At 41.2% G+C, this 27,083-nt stretch overlaps 2 protein-coding genes across 2 annotated transcripts; both read left to right on the top strand.

Moving 5' to 3' along the window:
* The first annotated feature begins 5,935 nt into the window (after window positions 1–5,935).
* LOC147817974 (uncharacterized) lies at window positions 5,936–12,692 on the top strand. Its single transcript, XM_087179187.1, has 4 exons — window positions 5,936–5,960; window positions 6,476–8,557; window positions 9,687–9,809; window positions 12,547–12,692. Exons 1-4 carry the CDS (start codon window positions 5,936–5,938, stop codon window positions 12,690–12,692), a joined length of 2,376 nt encoding a protein of 791 aa, XP_087035313.1.
* Window positions 12,693–13,210: 518 nt separating this feature from the next.
* Window positions 13,211–26,855, top strand: si:ch73-105b23.6 (mucin-like protein). Its single transcript, XM_023425770.2, has 19 exons — window positions 13,211–13,378; window positions 13,547–13,726; window positions 14,504–15,095; window positions 15,661–15,810; window positions 15,991–16,208; window positions 16,977–17,052; window positions 17,293–17,583; window positions 18,491–18,727; window positions 18,818–18,970; window positions 19,386–19,564; window positions 19,934–20,126; window positions 20,247–20,366; window positions 20,454–20,573; window positions 21,261–21,281; window positions 21,415–21,476; window positions 21,587–21,779; window positions 22,245–22,370; window positions 22,713–22,848; window positions 25,876–26,855. The coding sequence occupies exons 1-19, from the start codon at window positions 13,304–13,306 to the stop codon at window positions 26,015–26,017; spliced, it is 3,264 nt and encodes a 1,087-aa protein (XP_023281538.2). The 5' UTR covers window positions 13,211–13,303; the 3' UTR covers window positions 26,018–26,855.
* Window positions 26,856–27,083: the final 228 nt, after the last annotated feature.

Below are 27,083 nucleotides of genomic sequence, written 5' to 3'. Positions count from 1 at the left end.
ATAGTGGTGGCTGAGAAAGGACAACACTGTGCTGTAGTAAGCATGCATGCTCTCTGCACCTCTAAAGAGGAAACAAGAAGAACAGCTACCATACCTGAAATGTTATCCTGAGGTGTTTTAAACACATAACAGCAATGTCAGACCTCTCTATTTATTTTTTCTGTAGTGTGGACTTTGTCAAACTATAATAGTGCTTGACCTCATATATTAGACACAGTTTTACAATATAAAGTTACTACACATCTCAACAGCTTTTCAAGACTTGTAAAGTTAAGTGTTTGCCAAATAGGACACCAGGAGAAAGTGCATTAAGAAATGTTTTAAAGGGCCAGCTCAATCTTTTTGGGACTTGAGTAAATCAGCCTCTGAGCCTCTAGTCAAAAAATACCCTTGCACATAACCTTCCATAAAAACAACAATTTGATGTTTTCACACTCTTGCTCTACAGATTAAACAAATAAGATATAAAATATTTAGATTAGATTAGATCAGATTTCCCTTGTTTCCAGTCTTTATGCTAAAATAAGTGTCTCCTGACTTGTACTTTAAGACTTTGAAGCAACTTTGAAGCAGTTGCTGATGTAAAACGTGGAAAGTTAAGAAAGAGAAAGCTACTCCTTTCTCTTTGTTCAGTTTGCTTCCAAGATATCCTCAATGACCTTTATTATTATCCAGCTGTGCATGAGTATCTTCTCTGTTTCATATTTGCATTATATTGCTGTCAACATCATGCTCAAAAATCTAATTAAGTGTATCTACAGACTTTTTGGAGTTTACTTGATTTCAACACATTTTTAGTATTAACACTACATAATAATCGGTATGTAGTAGGGATTTGGGAAACAGCTAAAGTCTGCAGTGACAAAGATTGTTAGAATGTGTGATTCATTCTTACACACGTATTGTGTAATTCTCAGCTGTTGGGTCATACACCTGCGCTTTTCCTTTTATATCAAGTCAAAACATCTGCTGTAGAAACATCATTAAGACATGGGCATGGGCCATTCCAAAAGACAATCACCATATGCCCTTTAATAAATAGCCAAATGTTAAGCCAGAAGAATCAGTATGAATATTTACCTACATATGATAGGTGTTTATTTAGAGTTTGTGGTGATATGTAAACTGATGTATTTTGGAACATATAATCTGGAACTATTCTGTATTTCGTAAGATGACAGTCTCATTATATTAAAGTTCAGGTGATTGAAAAATGTTTCTTGGGAGCCATCTTGAATTTATGAATTACAGAAAGTGGAATTTTGCGTGTGAATTTCTTTCATCTCTTTCTCATTTGGCAAATCTATGTGGACAGGGACATTATTTGAAAGAATCATTTGACATTTGGAAAATTCACTTCTTTTCTTTCTTGCCAAGACTTAGATGAGAAGACTGACTTATGTCAGTCTGGTTTGGTAAAAAGACTGAAAGCAGGGGGCAACAGCTGGCCTGCTTTACTATGAGAGCAAAAACTTTATGTTAGCCTATGTTACACCAAAACCAACATAGGTAGCAAGTCAATAATCAGCAAATTGACCATGCTAATATTCCATCTATTCACTTAGATTTGGGATTTAAGATTAAGATATTCATCTGTTGATTTTATAATTTGTGAATATGATTGATAGCCTACCAAATGTGAAAATACACAATTTAAAACATCTAGTACATAAATATCCCTCTCTGTCTGAATAACCCAGAATTAAAAAAATGTTTTTCTTCTAGCGTAGGAAAAAAGTATTAAACTATGATTTTTTATTTAATAGCCAAATCTAATCTAAATCTAATGACTTGTTTGCTTTTCAGGCTACAGCTGCAGAGTTCACATACAGTATATCAATTACACTGTTAAGTAATAACAGGGCTGGTTGTGCACAGACCCTCAACCGAGACATTTATTGTTAATCAGCATTAGGCTACATTTTTTTGTTGCTCTTTATAGTTTTGTTATTTTGGCTTATAGGCGCATGAAAGAGTGTGTATCATCATTTGAATTATCAAAAGTCTCTGCATCACCTGGTGGGGGTATTTCTTCACATAGAAGGTGGCGACCCTGTACACAAACACCTATGATGTCACTGCACTCGGCTGTAGCTGCATGTACAACATAAGAGTTAATTTTCAGTTCCATTTGAGTACAAATGAAGTGCTCTTTAAGCAAGTAGGTGGATTTTTTAATGTTTCATACATCATCCTACTCTTAGCAAGCAAGCAAGCAAATAATCCAACATGTGTTTCCAAACATGTCAAAACAGTATTTTAAATGTAGTATTACCTAAAACCTGTCCAGGAAGGAAGAGACGCCGTGACGTGGTGGCACAAACTGCTTCTTTTCATCTGGCTGAGAGAAGCTTCACTGAGAGAGAGCATAAAACAGAGAAGGTGCTTTTATGATTAGCACCTTCTTGAACAGCGCAGAATCGAAACTGTGCTCAATACACCCATGCACTGATAAGCAATGTAGAACCCAGACCATAAGCCTCATGACTTGAATGTCAAGTAATAACAAAGGCTGCACAAACAATTGCACAGGCCCAAGTGATCAGATAAATGTTAATGACAGGCCATAAAAATAATCCACCAACCTGTGGACGTGGGTCATAAACCTGCTCAGTACCTGTTGCTGCCCTATCTGTCCAGTAGCTACTGCCAGAATTTACTACTCTGTCGTATACTGTACACATGGGCTGCATGGCAGGTACACAACGTGGCTGCTTGAAAAGATGCAAGGTCATAATGTACATATTTTTTTCTTAAAATCTAATGAAATCTAAAATTAGATAATAGAATTTACCTTGGAATAATAGCAGAACTAGATCAAATATTTAGACCTTTTGGTTTGTTTTATCTTATATTGACGTCATGGATAGATGAATTGCATTTGCCAAGTAGGACAATACGATAATAGATAATACGAGTCATTGCAAAGAATGTAGGGTCAAGTCAGTTCAGTTCACATTTACAGTATGTTTTAACAAATAGACGTTAAGGCAGAAACAAAGATATGCTGCTTTAACATTGTGGTGGCTCAAAAAAATGGTTTAAATGGCCTCAATGGTTTTATTAAACTGCATATTGTACTGGTGTCAGTGGTGATTGTAATATGATCCACATGTTTGTAACGTGCATCTTTGTTATAAACTGATATCTGTGACAAACACAGAAGAATCACACAGTAAAAGACTCGCAGCTGGAAGCATCCAAATCCCTTTCTCCCCAGATGAACAGGTGAATGAAAGTCATTTTGGTGTCCTGTCCTCCTGTCTACAGTGAGGAGGACAAACGAAGGCCTTCGGGGGCTGCTCCACTTATTGTGCGAGAACTGACACATAAGCAAGGGAATATGGGTGTTCCGCTTCCCAGAGGTTTAAGATGTCAGGGCAGTACATGGTATGGTGGGGTGGACCATTGTCCCGAGTCCCATGGGTGGAGGAATCAAGACAGAGGTGGAGGAGAAGGAAATGGAAGAAGCTGCACGATGAGACAGGTTCGACTCTGCTGAGAAAGACGAAGAGAAGGAGCGAGAGCCAGAGGAGGTGAGTCTGCACTTTCTCCCCACGAAAGACTCAAAGCCCGCCAGGTGACGGGGAAATATGCGGTAAGTGAAAATCTCTGCTACTCTATTCTGTACTTTTTGTTTTATGTGTTTCTTGTTTATGTTATTAGGTCTTTTTATGGCTCATCATAGTTCCAAAGATTCATTTATCTGATTCAGTTATCATAAATCCATTTCATGTGACCCGGACCTCAATTTTATATTTCTTGATATTTTAAATGATATTTGTCTCACGTTTCAATTTTTCTACCATTAAAGCATAAAGGCATTCATCAGTTTGTTCAGTTATGTTATACATTATTTTATTATTTCATTATAGTATTTTATTATTTTGTTATACTTTATGAATATCTTTCGTTATTTAGTGATTAATTAATCATTTTATAATTCCATCTATTTACTAATAAATACACTTATTTAATTAGTCAACCTGAATTCACTCATGTCCTTTGCAATGAAAGCTTGGTCCAATTGGCAGCATGATATTTAGATACAGATGAAAATTATAATAAAAAAACTAAACAAAAGGGGAATAGATACAAAGAGTAATTAACTTTATTCCTAATATAAAACGGCAGCACAACAGCAGCCAAGTCACATAAAACACAAAAAGAAACGAGGTAGGTAAGAAACCTGATGCAGTAAAAAAAGTCAAATAATATAAATCAACAAACTAAAAGCAGGACCATAAACCTTTAAACTATAATATGCATTGAATACAAAATAGGCTACATATGCTAGTAGTGCAAAACAGACGAGCTATAATAAAAGCTTAAGAGGTGCTGGTGGGTTTGTTTTGTGACACAACCAGGCCGTTTCCCCTGTGTCCAGTCTTGCTAAAATAAGCTAAGCTAAGCTTTTCCAAACTATTTTGTTAAACTACAATTAACTGTATATTTACACTCACAGGTAAAGAATCAATGATAGATGGGTTCTGTTAAAGGTCAAGCTGAGCTGGATTAAATGGAAAACAACAGAATTAGGCTACTAAACACATAAAGCATTGGTACCTTGACCTTTCAGACTCCCATTGTACTTTCACACCAGTAACCATTTCCTCACGTTTCAAACAGCTATAAAAGTTACAGATGGGGATGGAGATTATGGTTGCTGTCATACTCATCTCTGCCCCAGTTGCAGTCCCTCAGGATGGCTTGATATGATTTACAGTAGACCGTCCTGCATTTATGTAACAGAAGTCTGCCTCAGTGCTCTCACTGCCCATGCAAGACCTTCCCTTGAGACACAGACAATAGCCCGAAGTGGCCTGAAGGGAATATTGACATTTAGATGGTAACCCAATCAGAGCAAACAAGAAGTGTTGTTATTATTCTCATAATTCAGCTCAACTACTTCTTGAGCCATTGCCTGTAAAAAACAAGTGGTGGGATGACCAAAAGACCTGTGTAGCATAATGTCAGGAAAGCAATTTTAAACCAGAGACCTCCTGGTGTGGCTGGTCAGACATCAGTTAATTAAGAGCACATTGAATATAACTTTATTTCAGTCCTCCCCAAGAAAACTGGAGTAGCAGGGAGTGGCTGGGAGCTTTTTAGACTTCTGAGCAAGTGGTGAAAAAATATAAAAATATTCCAATTAGTTTATGTAACTTAAATCAACGGTTCTTCAGTCAAATGATTGGACCTTGGAGCCAAGGAGTCACTCAAACTGTGGTCACCTCATAAAACTCTAGTGGAAAGGTCTTCCTGGTTTAATGAGATCAATCCATTTTTTGGAGATTCAGAATATTAAAATATAATTTGCCTCTCACTGAACTCACTAACAACAAAACAAAAGCTAAGCTAAAGTTGATTTTCTTGGTGTATTAGAGACAAAGTCATAAAGAGCTAATTTGCACTGCAGAGAGTGACAAATGGAATATATTGACATATATTCAAATTGGCTAAATGGGTGTTTGTAACACAGTTTGTCAAAATGTTTACCATTTTCAAAATGTACAGTTTGGTCTAATGTGAGGTTGAGAGAATGACGACAAAATCTTTATTTTTGAATAAACATTTACTTTAATGCATAAAGGACTAATTTTGAGGAATTAAACAAAGAAAATATGCAAAGAAAATAATATTTTATTGCAGAATTTGTTCGTGGAGCCTCGATTATATTGTCAGTGAAAAGCTAGTATTTAATGTTCATGAAACTTTATACCTGCTTTAGTTAGATAAGCGTGCTGTTGAATAGACTAAGATTAAGAAAATATTACATAACTTAAGAAACTTTTTCTGGAATCAATCACAGTGTTGGATAAGCAAGAGCAGAGTGACAGTAAATGACCTCTTTGGGTGGTGAGTCACGATAAGGCAATAGGTTTATCTGTTACACTAACTGCAACAATAGACACCGGACCATTGTTCCAGCAGCATGAAAGTAGGCTGTGGAAAAACAGGTAAGTAGTACAGTAAGAGAAGTAACACACACTCTGTAGTAGGTCAAATCGAGGCTTTACTTCCTGTTTCAAGAACAGAGGTGGATGACATTATCCTCAGAGCTGACACCACTGCATGCAACAACTTTGTTGAAATAATATGCTGTGTTTTTTTAATCCATTTTACATCCATATCTCTCCTGTCTTTAGTTACAAGGATGAAAAAAGTGCCCACTATGCTTCTGAAACATAGGATTGATCATTTTTAGTATTACTCTAAAGTATAATTAATGTGTAATTGCCAATTCTGATGATTTTCTTTTCTTTGCCCTCACAGGTTTCCACTCCTGTGGCTGATAAGTCTATTTACTGTGCTGGAATACTGCAGTGCAGGTACCTTACCTTTAATTAAACCATCATTACTAATTGCAGACACCAAGTTACAAAGACCAAACATATTTTAAATTTAACTTTAAAATTAGACGACAGATAATCAGATTCAGCATGTCTCAAGCTCTTCTCTCTTTTCTCATCAGTTGCTGACCCGAGGGACTGTGAGGCAGCGGGCAGCAAGTGCCACCCTCAGGCCGAGTGTCTGAAGGTCAACAACAACTTCACCTGTGCGTGCCGCATGGGCTACCAAGGCAATGGGCTGCTGTGCAACGACATCGATGAATGTCTCAGTGGTCTACATAGCTGTCACTCCAAGGCCCGCTGCAACAACACCCTGGGCAGCTACAGCTGTGTCTGCCTCATCGGGTATGTTGGAGACGGCATCAATTGCCAGGACATCGACGAATGCCAAAAAGAAAACGGTGGTTGCCACGCCAATGCTCTCTGCATTAATTTCGAGGGAGGGCGAGAGTGCCGCTGTAAAGTTGGTTTCAGAGGAAACGGCTTCCAGTGTAATGATGATAACGAATGTGAGACACAAAGGATCTGCCACTGGAACGCCACCTGCACCAACAACCCTGGGTCCTATGTGTGCACCTGTAATGCTGGCTATAAGGGCAACGGGAATTACCTCTGTCTTGACATCGATGAATGTTCAGAGACTCCTCATGTTTGTTCTTCCTCACTTGGCTACAAAGGCTGTAAAAATCTGCCAGGCACCTACTACTGCACGTGCAACAATGGCTTCGAAAGCAACGGGCAGAGCTGTGTGGACATCGACGAATGTGCAAACAACATCTGCAGTTTATATGCAGACTGTGTAAACACCATGGGGTCGTACCGGTGTACCTGCAACAGTGGTTTTGTAGGAAATGGGCTGACGTGTGCAGACATAAATGAATGCAATGAAAACAATCAATGCGACCCCAATGCTGCCTGTATCAACAGGCTGGGGAGTTACGAGTGCTCCTGCCTGGGAGGTTTTGTAGGAGATGGACGACTGTGTGAAGACATTGATGAGTGTGCAACACCCAACATTTGCCCTTCTACCACTACCTGCGTCAACACTGGAGGGTCATATTACTGCGACTGTGGCAGTGGCTTCATCTTCAATGACTCCAAGTGCGAAGATGTGGATGAGTGTGTGGCGGGCCGCTGCAGCCCCTTTGCAAACTGCACAAATTCTCCTGGCTCCTTCTCTTGTCGGTGTGCAGCAGGGTACAGTGGAGACGGCTTCACCTGTGTGGATGTGGATGAGTGCTCATTGGCCAGGCAGTGCCACTCAAACGCCCTTTGCATTAATCTCCCTGGCTCCTACAACTGCACCTGTCGGGTGGGTTATTTGGGAGATGGGGTGACTCTGTGCAATGATGTGAACGAGTGTCTGGTGGATAATGGAGGTTGCAGAAACAAGGCTACATGTCTCAACAACCAGGGTTCCTTCTCTTGCCTGTGCCTGCCAGGCTTCATCTTGATTAACCGGACTATTTGCCAGGATATAAATGAGTGTAAGGAATTGAACAATCCATGTGGAGTGAATGAAGAGTGCAAGAACGTTGACGGGTCATACGAGTGCCCCTGTCGGGTCGGTTACTACCGCCCTGCCAGCAACATGGACTGCGTTGACCTGGACGAGTGTAAAGACAACCCTTGCCATGTTAACGCCACTTGCCTCAACACCATTGGGTCCCACACTTGCACCTGTAAGCGAGGTTTTACAGCAAACGGCACCCAGTGTGAGGACATAGATGAGTGTTCTGCAATGGATATATGCCACCCACGAGCTCTATGCACCAACTTCTTAGGGGACTTCTTCTGCTCCTGTCAGCAGGGTTTCAAAGGGGATGGCTTCTCCTGTCAGGACGTGGATGAGTGCACCCTCTCTGATACCACCTGCCCGGCCTTCTCCAAGTGTATTAACTCCCCTGGTGCTCACGTGTGCTCATGTTTGAATGCCACAGTGGCCTTCAATGACACCTGTGTGCCACCCAGTCCGTTGTGTGAACCTGCCTGCCACAATCACGCCCTGTGCCACCTTTCACCTGCCAGATACCAGTGTGTGTGTGACGTGGGTTATGTCGGTGACGGGCTGACTTGTTCTGACATAGATGAGTGCCAGAGGGAAAACATTTGTCCTGAAAATGAAACTGAGTGTGTGAACATCCCAGGATCGTTTTCCTGTGTCTGCAGACAAGGCTACAGTCTCAACGGAACACAATGTGTTGGTAAAACACCTTTCTTTCATTCTTATTTTCAAATAAATCTATAAAGTCTGGTTAATGCATCCTGATTCTAGACCTCTGAATCGCTGCCCATGTCTGATTCATATGAATCAGTTTTGAACATGAAGCCAGGCTGAAGTAAAGGCAATTCAGATTTTAAGGCTTTATTAATGGGACATTGAAAGAGTAGTTCATAAACAGCATAAACATACAAAATATTACTGACTTTTTCTGTCATCATTAAGTAAACTGATGAGATAAATCCAGATATAAATCATTATGCAACTGTTTTCTCTTTTCCAATCCATACCATCAAAAAGCAAACAGATAAACAGATTTAGGAGAGCTTTAAGGAATTTGGGGCAAATAATATTTATAGTGTTGTCCAAAAACACATCTTCCTGTATCAGGTTAGTTATCCCTTATCCTTGTAACATTTAGTGTAAATCCTCATCCTAAGTAAGTTCACAACTGGCAAAGAAAATAATTGAAAATATGTATTAAAAGTTGCATAATCATATAGTATGGGGGTGTAGAAATTGAATTTTTTTGTTTGAAATTAATTTTTCAACAGCAGCTAAACTGACAAAATAACTGTCGTTGCAAACAGTTTTGGGGAAACCCGCTATTGTCACACTTATTCAGTTGAAGCCGTTGAACAATTAAGCACCTACCGTAAGTTTAATTTGAGGACTTGTCCTGAGGGCTTATTCCATCAAACTGAGAGTGAAAGCAACTGGATGATAATGAAAAGGAATCTGCCGTTTGACTGTGTTTCAACTGTAACAGCTTGGGAAGTTTGGGGGAAAGATAAATAAATACATTCCAGCATAAGGTGTGACACACCACCCTCTGTTCCAGGCTAGAAGTCAGATGAGTTTCATTTCAGCCTGACATTAAAGTATCATAAAGTCCACACATCTTTTTCTAAAATTCTTTCTGTCCATAGCCACCAATTTAAGAGACTTGTTGTACCTCACTTATGAATAAAAGTCTGCAAAACTTGAACTAATCAGCTCACGGAAATCATTTATTCTGCCAATGACTTGTGTTCTGATGAGTTGCTGTTAATCTTAATTATTTCCCTCTTTTTCTCATTCCCTCTCTCCCCACTTGCCCATCACCTTTCTAGATCTGAATGAGTGTGAGACAGGGCAGCAGGAGTGTAGTGAGTTTGCCGAATGCATCAACACAATGGGCAGTCATTCCTGCGTCTGTCTCAGCGGTTTCACAGGTGACGGGAAGAACTGCTCTGGTAAGCATCAACTTCTCATTGTTAACATCCATAACCCCCATCTGTGGACTCTCTTTTGAGCTTTCTTTTAGCACCATTTGGGGCTGTTTCCCTGACACTGTCCCATTTTGGATGAATTATAGACTTTGATGAGTGCCAAGTCCAAAATGGAGGATGCCATCCAGTTGCCAGCTGCACTAACACGCCTGGATCTTTCAACTGCGCTTGTCCACCTGGCATGGAGGGCAGTGGCTTCGACTGCCAGGATGTGAACGAGTGTGAGCAGAACTCCTCCTTGCCGCACAACTGCAGTGCCCAGGCTTTGTGCCTCAACTCAAACGGGTCTTACATCTGCCAGTGCCAGGATGGATACCATGGTGACGGCTTTGTTTGTGAAGATGTGGATGAATGTCAGCTGACCACAACCTGTAGCAGCAACATGACGTGCAGCAACACCCCCGGTGCCTACGCTTGTTCATGTTTTTTGGACCTGGTATACGACAAGGGCACGTGCGTGAGCGAAGACACCTGCCTGAATGCTAGTAGCGCCTGCCACCCACTCGCCGAGTGCCACCAATACCAGGGCTCCTTCTACTGCCGGTGCAGAGATGGTTATGAAGGAAATGGCACTGATTGCTTGGATATGGACGAATGTGAGCGTTCACAAGGGGAAGTTTGCCCTGCCTTCTCCCACTGCTTCAACACCGATGGCTCCTACATCTGTGACTGCGTGGAGGGGTTTGAAGACAACAGGACACACTGTCAGGACGTGGATGAATGTTTGACAGGGAGCTTCACCTGCCCCAACAACAGTAGCTGTACTAATACAGAGGGGAGTTACGAATGTACCTGTGACCTGGGTTTCTCAGGCAACAGCTCCTTGTGTTTGGATGTAGATGAGTGCTTGCTCGGCCTCATCCAGTGCCCTAATTTCTCCAACTGCCTGAACACAGTTGGATCTTTTGTCTGTGAGTGCCAGGAAGGTTACCAAGGCAACCGCACTCACTGTGAGGATATCGACGAGTGCCTAGACAACTCCACCTGCCCTGAGCATAGCAAGTGCATCAACACCAATGGAGGCTACCTGTGTCTTTGTGATGCTGGATTTTCCAGTGTGGATGATTTGTGTGTGGACATCGATGAATGCAAGAACACTGAGCTGGGGGAGCTTTGCACTAATGGGACCTGTATGAATGCTATTGGGTCATATTACTGTGAATGTAACAAGGGGTTCTGGAGTAAAGGGACAGAGTGTGTGGATGTAGATGAATGCTCAGACTCCCACAACTCTTCAGTATGTCAGCCCCATTCTGTATGTTTCAACATCCCTGGGTCTTACCTTTGCCCCTGTAATGAGGGGTTTATTCTGAATGGCACAGAGTGTCAGGATGTGGATGAGTGTCACGACCCAGATGGCACCCCATGTCCTGAGCACTCATTATGTAACAACACAGCAGGGTCCTTCTTCTGTCTGTGTTCTCCTGGGTATGAACCCATCAGCCTGGGCTGTCAAGATATCGACGAATGCAAGGACAACAGCACCTGCCGCTTTGACCAGGTGTGTACCAACCTGCCCGGAACGTACAACTGCTCTTGTCCCTTGGGGTACCATGAGGAAAATCAGGCATGTGTCGACACTAATGAATGTGAAGATTCACCATGCCATCCTTCGGCACGGTGCTGGAATACCCCTGGCTCCTTTTCATGCCACTGCCCTCTCGGCTTCGCTGGAAATGGCTCCTGGTGCAAAGACGTGGATGAGTGTGTTGCCCTGACCAAACCATGCCACCGTCTCGCTCACTGTCACAACACCCCAGGGTCATTTGTATGTGTGTGCATGCCCGGCTTTGTAAGTATTGGGCCATCGTGTGTAGACTTTGATGAATGCCAACAAGCTAATGGGAAATGTCACTCTGCTGCCACCTGCTCCAACAATGTAGGAGGTTTCAAATGCTCATGCAGACGCGGCTGGAATGCCACCAAAGATAATGGTCATGGAAAAGGAGGATGTGTGGACTTGGATGAGTGCGTGTCACCGATGACATGCCCGGGACAAACATCCTGTACCAACCTGCTAGGGTCTTACACCTGTTCCTGTCCCGAAAACAGCACCATGTGCAGTGCAATGGCTCTAAAGGGTTGGCTATGTCTTCCTTAATCACCTGTCTTAATAATCATACACTGATGTCTGTGTTTCTGCATGTGTTCCTCACACTTTTCTTTATCTAAAATGGCACTCCTGTAATGTCACTTCATTGTTGTCAGGTGAAAAACTTGTATCTCACAAAATGTCCAAGATTGATGAACTATAAAAAGAAACAGCCTTGGTTTTATTGGAATTTTTTATTTTATTGCATTTGGAGGAGATGTAAAAATTTGGAGAAACAAGATTTTCACAGTGAAAACAGCAACAATTAACAATTAGCAGCAGTCCAGTAGTGTTCAGCACAGCTAGCTAGTTTTTGCCATTTTGTGTTAGCGAAGAGGACATTAGCTTAGCTTCCAGATAGGGCAACATGCATTTAATAAATCAACAGCCTGTTGTGCTAATACGCTGTGAATTTTGAATTTGATCAGATATTTTGTTTTTTCTTTACGTTCTTTTACTTAGAAGAGTAATTTGAATTTTTAATAATGAGTGACAGCTTAGAACAGTCAGCCCTGGTAGCTGGTAGCAAGTGAACTGGATAGTTTGGTTGATGCCAGTATGCTGTAGCTATTCTTAGACTTGCAACTGACTTCTGTACTTCCTCAATAGAGAGCAACCTGTACCCCTTTGGAGCAGAGGTCGGAGATAAAGGAGTAAAGATGGACACAGAAGATGGAAATTCACCGTATATCACACCACCAATGGGTTTCCCCTTTATGGGAAAATTGTATGACAGGGTTTATGTGAGTTTATAAGTACAGTTACCTACAACACTAAAATGTACATACTGTATCTGCCAAGACCGCAAAATCCTCAAATACTGCAATATTAGAAAATATAATTAGAAATGTTCATCTGGATTCAAATGTTGTTGCGCCAAATTAATCACTTCTTCTTCGGCCTCTGGCCAAGCTGGCCAGAAAATAAAGTTTTTTGAGTTTTGAAATATTCTGCAAAACATAACATAAAGATTTTGCACATTGAGATAATACTACACATGACTTATTACAGTCTACAAAGATAACAGTACAGTTTTAGCCATAGAATATGTTATCTTTATGTTTCTTACATGCCTTGGTTAAAAGTAGAATAGCAATAATGCATATAGCTCTCATAATGAAATGGAGAAAAAATAATTGACAAAATGACTTTTAAATGAGATAAATATGACTTATTGCTATAACTACTACAATTAGCCATAAAGTTATGATAGAAGATGACAGTCAACCTTTCTGGATATCTGTCTGATACGTCTCTCACTTTCTTTCCTCAGTTTTCCGACAATGGTCTTGTCCAGTTTCAATCCGTCGCTGAGAATGAGCAGTACCTGCTCCCTGCTCCTTTAGCCAGTGGTTTCCCCGACAACATGAACGTGACTCTGTTGGCAGCGTTCTGGGATGATGCTGACCTCACCAGTGGCTACGGACAGCTGCTCTATCAGGTTAGATGTCATCAGGGGTCAATGCTGATGTTTTTTTTGGCAAAATCAAAGACTACGTCATAAAATGTTCAGTCTGTATATGATAGAGATGCAATCTACAAAACAAGCTTCCATTCATATCTAATGATAATAGCTTTATGCTGCATGCTATATTTCTCTTTTTTTCAGGAATACCATATGCTGGATATGTCAGATCTCTACTCTCAGATAGTGTTTAATCGTACAGCAGATGAAGTGACAAAGTTTGAGGTGCAGAGAAGAAAGCCTGTTTTTACCCCTGCCTGGATCCTCAAGATCACCTGGGACCATGTGATGCCTGTCTCCTACCAGAAGTTCAACCTCTCAGAGGTAAAGATTGTTCAAATCATGAAAACCTTTAGAAGATTTTCTTTATCAGATTTTTCTTATGAACCCAAGTTGCAACCAACCTTTAACTTTAAATTCCAAAAATGAAAGTAAGAAAGAAATGCCTTACCAACATGATTTTTGCACTGGCTTACTTTGCACTTTTGGTTGTTTTAACCATAGTCTGGTGGTTTTGGTTTTATTCTCTTTGGGTTTTATTTATTCTCTGTCTCTCATATATATTCATTTATTTACAAGCACAGTCCTGGCACACAGTATCGATGATGAACTGGAGATAACAAACAAATGAACATGGCACTATTACCTCTCCCTACCTCTGTAGGATATAATATACAAAATAAGAATATTAAAAGATCACCATCATCATCATTTGAAACTTGTCTGACTGAGGCTATTAAACCTGAAATCTCGTCTGCACCAGTCTCTGTGAAAGGGAGTGTTACTGTCTGCTTGCTGTCCTACTTTGAATGCCATTGTTATGTGTAATGTGAGCTCTTTAACCGTCAGCTCAGAAAAGCAGGTATTCAGTCATAATTCCTGAAACTCTCATGCTGTTTTGTTTAACTTTGGTGCCATCTTGGGGTTGTTTCATCCTAAAGGGCTTGAATGAAGAGTGTAGTGATATCTGCTGCCACCTGTCTATTCTATGTCTCCTTGCATTGCCATTTTTGAACTGTGTTTAGTCAGTGAGACGTTGACTGATTAAAAGCAGATTAAATTATAACTTCATAACTAACAGTTCTGGTTTATTATTTTCAGACTAACACTTTCCAGTGCATCCTGACCACGGATGGAGCACGCTCCTTTGCCCTCCTGCGATACGGAGAGATGCTCTGGGGGCCTGGCCAGAGGCAACATCACGATGCTATTATTGGCTACACAGATGGAAAATCCTCCTTCAAGGAGCCCACTGTCCCTCCAGGAAACCTTTTCGGGCCTGGAGGCAGATACAGGCCCCATCAGGTGAAAGGGACCCTGGGGAAGTTAGGCCAGCTGGTGTATGATTTGACAGGACCACCGGGGTCAGACATGGATCCCCAAATCAGGTGCCAGGCTTGGGCAATGAAGCAGCCTGATCCTGCTGAGTGGATAAAGGAGTTGTCTCCGTGTCCCTGTACCCGCACCCAGGCTGTGGAAGACCTTTCGTTCTTGCAGGATACGACCGATCCAGGCTTAAGAGTGAAGACACTAAGGGAACAGCGGTGGGGGGGTACAGGGGGACACATCTTCCAGTCAGTCCTGTCCAACAGACATGGTTCAGGGAAGAGGTGTGTGTATGAACCAGAAGGCCCCCTGCTGGCCGGGTACAACGAGCGCTACTTCTCCAGGCTCAGCATTCAGAAACATATCGGTAATACACACATGATTCTGGGTTTTTGGTCAAATACACATAAAAATAGGATTTATGGTACAAGCTCCAACTACTAATGGTCTCAAATATACAGTGTATTAGTCAGTAGGGAATGCTTTTAATCCAGTGTTGTTTTGGATTAAGACCAAAATAGACATTAAACACTGTTTCTCAAATTTTTAAGGACTTTGTTTATAGTATGAGAATAAACAGAAGTATAAACACTAGCTTTACTCTGTACCCTTTAACATTTTAGTGTTTAATGTGTAGAAATTCAGCGATGCCAGTGCACAAATTTAAGAAGAAATTGCCATTAATCACTTAGTTTTATATTTTTTCTCACAACAATGGGCAGAAAAAGGTTCATTTTTTAGTTGATAAGATTACTGTTACAATCACTGCAAATCAGTAAGATATCAGTGCCTTGCTCAAGGACAAAGTAAAACACAAGTATGTTATTAGCATCAAACCTGCAACCTTCTACTTACAGGCCAGATTGTCTGAACACAGATCTATACTGCCACAGCCACTTGCGTTTTGACTTTAATCAGACTTCTCTCTTCAGTTGAAGATCTCCTGCCTTTCCAGTGGTGTTGTATCGAGTCTCCTCTATGTCACCTATACCTCAACAAGAGACCACTGGACCGTTGCCAAGGTTACAGCTGGGCCAGCCATGACGGCTGCATCCCGTCCAAGAAAGCGACACAGGGTGTAGGTGAGGGGCAATTCTCAGCAAAAACAAAGCAAGTTAAAACCAGCAGAATGGCCCATACAGTAATCAGTGACACTCAGTCAGTCCATTCCCAGAAAACCTGTTCCTTTAATCAAAGAGCTCTACTATGATCAATTTAAATTATATTACAGAAAACCTGTCTTTGCCATGTTTCCCTTGCAGCGATGGTGTATGGCAGCCTCCATCTCATCACCTTTGATGGTACGGAGTACTCCTTCAAGGCCCTGGGAGAGTTTGTGATATTGCGTCTCTCCTCCAGCACCGGCTCCAATATCTTCACCCTGCAAGGACAGACAGACAAGCTCCACATGGACTCAAAGGGGATCATTGAGGTCCCAGTGGTGGTGCGCATGGCTGCCTTCCACCAGGGCATTGGCAAGGTCAGGATGTTTGTGTGTCAGGAAGGAAGACACTGGAGTGTGTGTGTATTTAGAGAGAGAGATAGAGAGAGAGAGAGAGAGAGAGAGAGAGAGAGAGAGAGAGAGTTTGTGTGTACTCAAGGAATAGTTAAATTTTGTAAAATGAGTCTATTTACTTGCTTTCTGGAAGCTGGATGAGGAGATTGATTCCCATGCTCTTGTTTGAGTTAGAGTTGGGAGGTGATTAGCCTAGCTTAGCATAAAGAAGCTGGGGAAAATAGGCCAGCCTGATTATGTCTAAAGTAAATAAAAATAGCACCTCTAAACTCATTACTTTATACGTTGTATCTTGTTTGTTTAATTGAGCTTGTTATCTAACTTGTTATGAGAACATTTGAAAAGTATAAATATGCACTATATACTGTAAATAAATCTCAATTTGGCTGAACACCAGTAACCTCCTCTAAAGTGACAGATAACTCAGTTTCACTATCAAGATCTTTGGGGGGGGGGGGCAATATTCTCATCCATTTATTTAAAAAAATAATTCCATATAATTGTATTATTTCTTTCAACCTTTTTGGGGCACCAGATGTGTCCGGCTTTCTACACAAACCAAAGACACCGGTACCTTAGGTGTAGACAAATTTCTATATGATAGACAGTATGAAATATCATGAGTATCGGTCTGCAAAACCTACCCCTCCATTTGTTAAAGCAGGCTAAAATAAAAATGGGATAATGTTTGCAAATGATACTTTAACCTCTGATTTTCGTGTATCATTTCAGATTGAATGGAGATGTGCAGAGGAAGGAGATGGGCTCCAGCTTTTTGTGGATGATGTTGAGGTCCCAGTCACAGTTGGTAATGAAACCCTCACACATCTGACATACAATGAAAGAGATGTTTTATTTTGGATTTTTTTGTATAAGATACCGTAGTCAGGGAACAGATAAAAAAAATCCACATTTTACAATTACAGTCCTTAGTAGGGTTATATAACAGTCAATGTGAGATAATGTTAGCCAATTACAATTAAATCTATGTAACACCTAAAAGCTGTGGTCTTAATCATATGACGAATATGTCGTAACTGTTCCTCAGGTGTCGTGCACAGGGGTGAGAGGGACTTTGCTGTGCGCTGCATGTCAGTGAGTCGCTGTGCGGCAGTGTACGCTGGTGGTCTCCACGTGGTGGCGTGGCGTGTCGTAGGCCACAACCAGCTGGCGGCCATGGTGGAGGTTCCTCAGACCTTCTACAACCGCACCGTGGGTCTCATGGGTCTCTGGAGCTCCAACCGCTCAGACGACTTCCTCATGTCCGACGGCAGGCTCCTCCCCTCGGAAGACTTCAGCCCCCCCTCAGAGGAGAGACTTCATTACTTTGGCATGTCCTGTGAGTGGATGCATACACTATTTATTTACTGAAAAATAAAAGTTCAGTCAAACAAAGCGCACAAAGCCAGGCTCACTGACTGGCTTACAGTGAGCCCTTTGTTGCATCAAATCTGAACACCCGGACCTTTCTGTTGTTGACTTCTGCCATCCAGCCCTCTCAGGTTCTGTCATCTACAGCAGAATCACTTGCTTTGATGCTTCTGACAGCAGAACCATATCAGGCCTGTCGAGGCCAGGAGAGTCTACCTTTAGCTGCCAGAGCGAAGCAGTAGTTAGTTTTCTGGATAGGTTCATTGGCTGATCAGCTTTTAAAGCTGCTATAATCAATATTTCTACATTAACAATGGATCAAATTGCTTTGTGTACTGTGACAAGAGGCACTTGTAGGGAGACCCAACTCTGCAGCTTTATGGAGCGTTTAAACATCTTTTTGCTCATTGTTTGTTTTACGGTCAACACTGTTGGGTTCACTCACCGCTCTCAGCAGCAGCAGAAAGCAGTTTTCAGGAAACAGCTCTGATAAATGTCTTGCTCTCTACCTGCCCAGCACCACACAGCAGACAGACAAAGTTACCTACCAGCTGGGGAACAAAGGGAAGGACGTAGCAGCTAAAGAGCCAGAGCCCTCAGCAGTTAGTGGACACCAAATATAGTGAATATTGCACTTACAGTCATCATGTCACCTGAAACCCAACGCCAAATGAATGCTGATGTTTTTTCTGCTGGATGTGTAAATAGTAACATAACAATAAAATATATAATAATACTGTATATAAATGTGTTTGCAGTTTGTTGTGCAACAAATAAGTGAAGTTACTTGTGTTTTTCTTGTAGTTTTTCACTGCTACATCTGTCCCTGCCCACATCTGTCCTCATTTTCTGGTCCCGTGTGTGTGTGTGTCTAGGGGCAGTCCCAGTCCCAGAGAGCCTGTTGTTCTCTCTGCCTCCACTGGTTCCACTGGAGCATGTCTCCTCTGAGCACCTGCTGCAAAGCAGCAGTCCTGCTGAGGTGGAGGAGCTGAGAAGGACTTGTAAAAGCTGCATGGAGTGTGTCCACGACACCCTAGCATCTGGCAGCTCTGACCTGGGCCTGCGGACTCTTGACGCCAAGAACCAATTCCGAAGTCTGGCTTTGATCTATGGTGAGCTGTCGACACTGTTTTGGAAAGGTTTCTGTGTTTTCATTATTGACCTGCCCTTATTTGTCATGTCATCTGTCTGTTGTCTGGCAGGTAACATGCCCCCCATAGTGACAGAGCCCACAGTGATCCACGGTAAGGTCAATTCCACTGTCAACATTCAGATTGTTGCTCAGGACCCTAACCTAGATGCCATCAGCTACTCGCTGCTCTTCCCCAGGCCTCCACGGGCTTCTATTGGCAGCGGTGAGACACACAGACACAAAAATAATAACGAGATGCCCCCCCCCCTCCTCTCTTCATCCATCACTGTTACAGATGACGTTACTGTTGACATTTGTTAGTGGGATGGTGAGTCTACTTAGCCAGCAGTGCTGTCTTTCAGCAGATGGGACATTTCAGAGCTGAGTCAGTGGATGGGTCAGAGAGAGAGAGACACGCACAGGCACAAGCAACACACAAAAAACTGCCAAAATGTTGTTGTTTTTCATACTTTCGCAAAAAAAGGCTCTTTATTTATTTTAATTTCTCAGAATAAAACAATGTATGGCGCTTTAGATATCCCATGTTCCTATGGATGTATCATGCAAAGTTTATGAAGGAGTTCCTGTTCGTGCAGGCTTTACAGTATTGTTATTGGACTCTTGTACTTCTGCTCCAGGTGACGGTTACCTGACATGGACTCCCCTCAGCACCCAGCCTGTCCAGCTGACCGTCAAGGTCAGTGACAAGCTCACCAGCTCCCTGTTCACACCCATTCTGCGCGTTTGCAACTGCCTCAACGGAGGAACCTGCCAGTTCGACAGCATCGCCGAAAACCACCAGCAGGGAAAGTTCCAGGTACATTTTTGGAATCGACCTGATGTTTGAATCTAATGCTGTTCCCATACATATACATATATATTATACATATATTCATCATCCGACATTCAGAACTTCAATTTGAGAAACTGTACCGTTTGTGCTTGATGCTGTTTCCCATTGGAGGTAAAGAAATGTGGTTTAGGGAAGAAGAGAGATGTAAATGACTATTCCACTGCTTATAGAGTACAGGATAAGTTGGTTGAAAATGCAGCCCTGTTAGTGCATTTGAGTGCATGTGGGACAGTAATAGTAAAGTATTCTCCTATCTACAAATTTCTGACAAAGTCTGTTTGAATGTTGTATCTCTTATGGACGTATGCAGAATGTTAATCTGTCTCCTCCCAGGTGGTGGGGTGCCTGTGCCCAAAGGGGTTCAGTGGGAAGTTCTGTGGGAACGCCTCAGACGTATGTCTAGGCAAGCCCTGTTATCGAGGGGTGAAGTGCCAGTCGAAGACAGAACCCGACCAGTTCACCTGTGGAGACTGCCCTGATCATATTGTTTCCAATGGAAAACAGGGATACAAGTGCTTTGAGCATGGTTTGTGGGACAATAGTGATTTTTGTTCGCAGGATTTTTTTTTTGTCTAGTCACATTATCAGGTTTAGGTGGAAAAAAATATGATTGATGTCTTTCTTGTTTCTCTGTACACCTTCTTAGACATGTGCATCCCTCCTTTCCCCTTCCCCTGCCACAAAGACGCAGACTGCCGCAGCACAAAACAAAACTACACCTGCACATGTAAGCCTGGCTTTACTGGAGATGGACACAACTGCACAGGTACTGAATACACAACACTTTAGTATGAATAGTAACACATTTATTTACAATAATTTAACTGCGCATCTGCCTTTGCCTGTATTGTAGATATAGACGAGTGTGAAGAGCTCTCGACCTGCTCCAATGCTAAGTTTGAGTGTAAGAACAAGCCCGGCTCTGTTGACTGCCTCTGTAGATACAAGAACACCAAGGACACTGATGGATGTGGTGGGTGCACAATCATATGTGTTCGCTGTCATTTAGCCAGCAGCAGATAATTAAAGTCCAAATGACAGTAAATGAAGCTCAATTACCTTATTATGATCTTTGATATAATCTTAATCGCAGCGCCGCAAAATGTTGTACTTTTCTTTTTTGTGATTTTAGTCACTCATTATTTTATTTGCTATATTATTTTATAATATTTTGTTGTATGATTGTAGAGTTGACTCATGTGAGGGTTAAAAAAAATTCAGCGTTTGATTGACATTTGCCACCTAATGTTTTGTCAGTGTGGGACAGCTTACACTATTGTGCTCAGTGCATGGATTTTGGCGACCTCACATGTTTCCCAAAATTTGAGGCTAATGAGACTATAAACCCCTGCATGATTTTCCAAGCACATTACCAGTGACACACACTACTAAAATATAGTTATAATCCTTCTATCTTAATTGCTCATGATATATAAAGAACAGAAGCAAATATGAAGCAATATCAGCATAGATTGTAATAAGTAATATTCAGCTGTAAAAGGAGAATTTGAGCAGCGATCAGATGAGCCAGAATAACTGAAATATAACCGTCCTGATAACTAGACTAGATAACTAAACTAAAACTAAACTGAATTACTTGTGATCTACAGCAGTGTACGTGTCTGTGTGATTCAGCTCTGACTGATGTGTTTCTCTGCAGGTGACTCTGCCAACCCTCCAGGTAAGTGCTTCATTCTATATCTTCAAGGGCTTCATCATAGCTTGGCCCTGCCTCTTGTGTTGCCATGGTAAACAGGTCTATATATGGTAATGGAGGCCATCACACAGCTGTTGCTGCTGTTGTGTTTCTGCAGGGAGTAATGTGTTCAATGTCTCTTTGAGCTGGAAGAAGAACAGGTCTGATGGACTCAAACAGGTGTGTTGTCTGTTAACACATTCGCATTCACAACACATATAACACTAATAACATAATATTACACATTTCCATACAGCATAAACAATAATCTGTTCCTGTCCGTCTCTCAGCTGGTGGACATTGTGTTGATGGGTTTCCAGAACAAATTCTACAACGCCAGTAAGAAGGGTCCAGGTCAGGGCTCCAGACCAGGTTCGGAGGAATATCGTATCAACGTGTCCAGTGACACACCCCACTGGTACATCAGAGACTACCTGGCCAGAGTCAGCAGCCACTATGACATTAATGCCATTGAAGTTGATGGTAAAATGCCTTTGGTGATTTTCATGACTTTTTATTTATTTATTCATTTAATGGAAGGGAGGTTTGCATCTCTATTCATAAGCTTAGCAGGTCCAGCAAACACCCAAGAGAAAATACTGACTTGAAATTCATTCATATCATGATGCTTTTCATACAACTGCATTAAATCAGAAATAGTTTGTGGCTTTCTTTGGATTTTTATTTGCTAAGCTGCTTGTGATAAAAATAATATAGTCTAATATAGTTTATATAATATAGTTTATATCTAGTAGTAGTATTATCTTTATAGGATTGGCAAGTAGGAGAAACATGGAGTAATAACATTAGTTTTTTAACATAATAAATGTGTCTAACATCATGTATTACAGTGTTTCTGCTTGCTGTAGTATTGTGATATGAAAGTACAACATATACTGCAGCGCCTGGTGCTGGTAAGACCGCCTCTCTGTCCATCCCCACCTACAGATCTGGATGAGTGTGAGGCCAAGGAAGCAGTGTGTGCTCATCCAGCCCTCTGTGCCAACACTTACGGAGGCTACAGGTGTGTTTGTAACGGCACCGATGTGGATAAAACCCAGTCCTGTGTGTTAGGTGAGGATCTGAGCTTTCTTACATCCATGCTGCAATATAGTAATGGCTCTAAGGCCAATAAACTGTCAAAATCAATATTGTGAGCTCTAAACCCATAAAACATTTACTACAAATTACATTTAATGCTTCACTACTATTTTATTAATGTTGCAGGCATTCTGCAGGTCATGGTTTAATCATTTAATGATTCAATAAAAAATCATTACAAGATGTTGTCATTCATGGACCTGCAAATGACACCTTTGTCCTTTCTCACTTTGTGAAGCAGTATGACAATGTGACTTGATTTGATGAGAGTTCGCCACAGTTTGCCAGGACTTAATATTGATTGACCTATTCCAGAGAGAGACAAGGTGAGTGATACGGAGCTGGACCTCGTTCTGGGGCTGGTTCTGGGCATCGGCATCCCTCTGCTCCTGCTGCTTCTCCTGGCTGCGCTGGCCTGTTTCTGCTGCTGCAAGAGGACTGTCACTGGAGAGTGAGTAACATGAGCGGCACATTCAATACAATTTACATACAATTTTGGCTTGTAGACTGGTTTTTAAAAAAAATTATTTGATAACAGATTATGTTTAAACACAGCTGATGACGATGTGCTCTTGCTGTTTTCATGCTGAATACTCCACCAAAAGACACTGTATTCTCAAACGCTCCTCTCAGCCTTTACAGATTAGAACCAGTTTAGAATCACAGAAGATAAAATGGATTAAGGTGATTTTGTTAGTCAAGTGTCAAAATATCCATAGCAAATCGTCAATCCACTTGTGCAGCACAATCCTTTTCTCCACTTTTAAACCACACCGTATGTTGCGATAACTCTAACCCGAACCTTCTGTTTGTGCCTTTTTGGGTTCTAGCTTCAGTGCTTTTGGTTCATGTTCATGGCTTTTTTTCTTTTGGCAGTCACTCCTGCCAGGTTTTTTTTTTTTTTTTTTTGCCTCACTAGTGGTAAACAATAACATGGCTGTAGTTATCTCTCAATTTTGCCTCTATACAACATTCCTCTTCTGGTGTGTATTGAACATCACAGCCTCACTGCAGTCTTTCTAAAACAAAGTTTATAGTCGCACACAAAACAATAGTTAGACCATCATTGGGCACTAAAACGCTGATGAATAAATATAAAACTGGTTTTAGGTGGGTCAGCAGCTCCTTTGGGCAGGGTGAGGTAGGGTTCATTACAAGTCACCACAAAATATACTGCTGCAGAGAATAACCAGATGATACCACACACACACACACACACACACACACGCACACGCGCGCGGTTTCAAGGTACAGTAGTCAAGTAGGTCTGCCCAGAGACAATCCTTTACAGCAACACTTGGAGGCTTTAAATCCTGTCCTCTGCGCTGCTGCTGCAGCACTGTCTTCTTGTATTTAACTTCTCAGTCGGAGGACGGACTGCCCACTCTCTTACTATATTAAACAAAACACACTTCCTACTAACAGCTTTGGTTCGAGTTATGAAACTGCAGTTGGGTAACACTGAGGAATATCTGCAGATTTACAGTAAACCATGGTAATAATGAGGGGGACACATCTATGGCTAAAACTGCATCATCAAATCATCCGATGTATTTTCTCAAAGGAATAGTTCAACTTTTTGGTGAAGATGCTGATTTGCTTTCTCGCAGGCAGTTAGCTGTATGGTAAATATGAAGGTAAGTCTTAGCACAAAAACAGAATAACAAGGAAACAGCTAGCCCACTAATTAACATAATATTTCATTTTCAATATAAAAACCAAAGTGTAAAAATAACGAATTGTGGTTATACATGCAGTTTCATGCCAGGCTATTTCATAAGTGGAACCAGTAACTTCCTTTTGTGTGGTCTAGCCAAAAAAAACATAAAATGTGTTAGTTTGTGAGCTTTGTGAGCTAAGCTAGCTGTTTCCTGTCTTTATGTTAGACTGAACTAAGGAGCTTCATATTTACCATGCAGATATGTGAATGGTAGACATTTTCCCAAAATATCAAACTATTCCTTTCGATAGATATGAAAAACATGTGGTGTTTGCTTTTGTGAGATTACATAACTTTATCAGTCTCTTTCAGGATTTAGTCAGTCAACACAGATTAAAAAGTCATTAACAATAAAGAGACTGAAATGATTCAATTGCACATAGAAAAAGATCACATGACACTATGATTTAAGTTGAATGTATCACGTTGAATGAAAGTCCACTCTGAAATACATCTCAGGTCCAGATGTACAGTATGTGTGTGTGTGTGTGTGTGTGTGTGTGTGTGTGTGTGTGTGTGTGTGTGAATGTGCAGCATAGCAGTGCATCTATTCACGACTTTGTGCATCATAATGTGCATGTGTCCTTGGCCCCAGCGTGTGCGTACAGATGTATGGCATCTGGGCCAGGTGTTAGTGGGCCATAGAGACACATAATCCCCCTGATGACTGGCCTGCTTTCTCTGATATCAGTAAACTAGACCCTATGGATATAATGGTCGAGGTCTTTTCCCGCATTGAGGGATTATGTTGTTAGATTAGAGTGAGAAGCGAAAACCAGGGAGGAGGTTATGCTGTTGTCTTTGAACAAGATTATGTGCTATGATATAATAATACCTAAGATTCCAAATGTACGTACAGTATGTAATATGACGAAGATGGGGCAGCGATGGTTTAATGTAGTGTATCCAATGTTCCTGTTTAACTTCCTGCTATGTAACATGGAGTAGGTTTTTACTGTGTTTTGAAGCATTGTATTAATAAAATACTATAAAATCAGCCGTTACTACATTTTAGACTAAGCTTGAGAGTTTGAGCACAACATGTCAGAGCATTAACTGTAATCAAGGATCAGACAAATGGTCTGAAGAGGTTTGTACAGTCAGAAGGCAAGAAATCATTTGGCAAGAATTGTGTTTTTTTTCTTTCTTTGGTCTTTATTCACAGAGTGATTCATGGCACACCAGGTTGCACAGTCTGTAGCCTCATTTTAGCAAGGATATAGATATTTGCTCAGAGAACAACCATAATGATATACAATCCAAAACATCTGAACTGTAAATCAGACAACGGCAGGTCTAGAGAAGCATTCAGGGTGTATTTTTCATGTTTTTAATCAGCTTTATCCCCAGATTTCAGCATCTTTCAACACTCTGAATATTGAGGCTGGAACCTGTATGAATATTCATGAGTCACTGAGTATTCCACAACAACTGCTGCCTATCCAAACATTTCCATAAATTGCCTGCGATGATTGTCTGCTGAATGGAGAATTAGAGACAGCACTAATCAGAGCCAGGAATTCACTGAATATGGTACCAAATATACAGAAATTTAACTCCTGGCATTGATAGAGCTAAATATGACGACCACTCTCCAGCCTCACAGTACATGATGGCCAAGCTATGAACAATATCTGCTTATATTCAGAGCAAGAAATAATTTGGAGTTCACTCTACATATTTGCAACTTTTGAGAGGCAGACGGCGGTGATTTCTTGTTTACTCTTGCATTCTGATTGGCTTATGTTTTCCTTCCAGACTCCCCTACTCGTTGCCAGACTATGTCCAGGAACAGTACAACCCTCCGCCCTTCAACTACTCTGACCCCGCTCTGCACTACATGACCCACTGCAGCCCTCGGATCATAGACAACATCACACCCCGGCAACGCTTCAGATAGCACATATGAGAACCACATAAACATACATGCGTACGTGCAAATCGCTCACACAGACACTAAAAGACACTAAAGCTCGCACACAAAAAAATGCACAGGCTTACAAACACAATGTAAGCACTTTTGAAGCCACTGTATATGTTTCATATAATGACAAGATGAATGACTCTTATTTATATTGTAACAAACAAGTAATTAAACCTGAGTGACTTTTAAAGTCAATTATTTTCAATCCTCTCCGCTGAGTGATGGACCTGCCAAGTGAGAGCTGGAAGTTTTTTCGCCTGGACAACAGTTTACAGTCAGAGTCTGACCCAGCAGAACTCGACAATCTCTTGGCTGGAGACGATGATGAAAAGTAAACCACTGCAGTGGTGTTTAGCTTCCAGCTGATACTAGGCCAACAGCTTCCTTGATAGCAACATTAGCAATTGCCAGAATACCTGTGCTCCTGCCCTCTGTTCACCATCATATTCAATATTGAGTTTCTTATTGCTCTTGGGGGCAGTGTGCAGTAATACATCCATTTTTGGAAAATCAGCATCACTCATAATCACCAAACCATCGGTGATTCAATTTATGTAACTGTCATTATTTTGCAAACATCTCAATCCATAAAAATGTTGGTGTCACTGTTTTCTAAAAGCATTCGTCTCACTTTGGAGTTACACAACAACAAACAGCAAATTATTGTTCATTGCTGGATTGTCTCCCAGTCAATTTAACACAACAGAGTAATTCAGTGTTTCAACTTGCAGCAGTCTTTTGAACTGTCAATGCAAGTTAAAAGAAAAATGTGTAAATATAATGTAAATCATTAAAAGTGGTGATTTCAAGAGCAGATTAGAATTGAATTTTGTTATTGAAACAATCGTGTCACTTTACTAATGTTGGGAACAGAATGGCTAAAGATATGGTCTTCAAACAGAAAGGTCCAGGTTTAAATTCTCTCATGGTTATGTGTCCTTGAGTATAACAGTTAATCCTATATAGACTAACTCTAGAGTTTCCTCTATATCTCACCTTGACCTGTGACCTCCCATTGAGGAGGAAAAGGAATAACACATCG

Source organism: Seriola lalandi, unplaced genomic scaffold (genome assembly GCF_002814215.2).
Source record: "Seriola lalandi dorsalis isolate HSWRI2012SDOR001 ecotype SW California unplaced genomic scaffold, Sedor1 jcf7180002054795, whole genome shotgun sequence".
NCBI classification, from domain to species: domain Eukaryota; kingdom Metazoa; phylum Chordata; class Actinopteri; order Carangiformes; family Carangidae; genus Seriola; species Seriola lalandi.
The sequence above is the reverse complement of the archived record's forward strand: the minus strand, read 5'-3'. Positions and strand labels throughout refer to the sequence as shown.

Bases quoted from the DNA above. Each gene is read 5' to 3' on its own strand.
- LOC147817974 (XM_087179187.1), top strand. From the start codon at position 5,936: ATGAAAGTAGGCTGTGGAAAAACAG. The intron at 5,961-6,475 runs GTAAGTAGTACA...TTTTCTCATCAG, and splicing joins AGTAGGCTGTGGAAAAACAG to TTGCTGACCCGAGGGACTGT. The intron at 8,558-9,686 runs GTAAAACACCTT...TCACCTTTCTAG, and splicing joins CAACGGAACACAATGTGTTG to ATCTGAATGAGTGTGAGACA.
- si:ch73-105b23.6 (XM_023425770.2), top strand. From the start codon at position 13,304: ATGAACGTGACTCTGTTGGCAGCGTTCTGGGATGATGCTGACCTCACC. The intron at 20,127-20,246 runs GTTTGTGGGACA...ACACCTTCTTAG, and splicing joins ATACAAGTGCTTTGAGCATG to ACATGTGCATCCCTCCTTTC. The intron at 22,849-25,875 runs GTGAGTAACATG...TTTTCCTTCCAG, and splicing joins AAGAGGACTGTCACTGGAGA to ACTCCCCTACTCGTTGCCAG.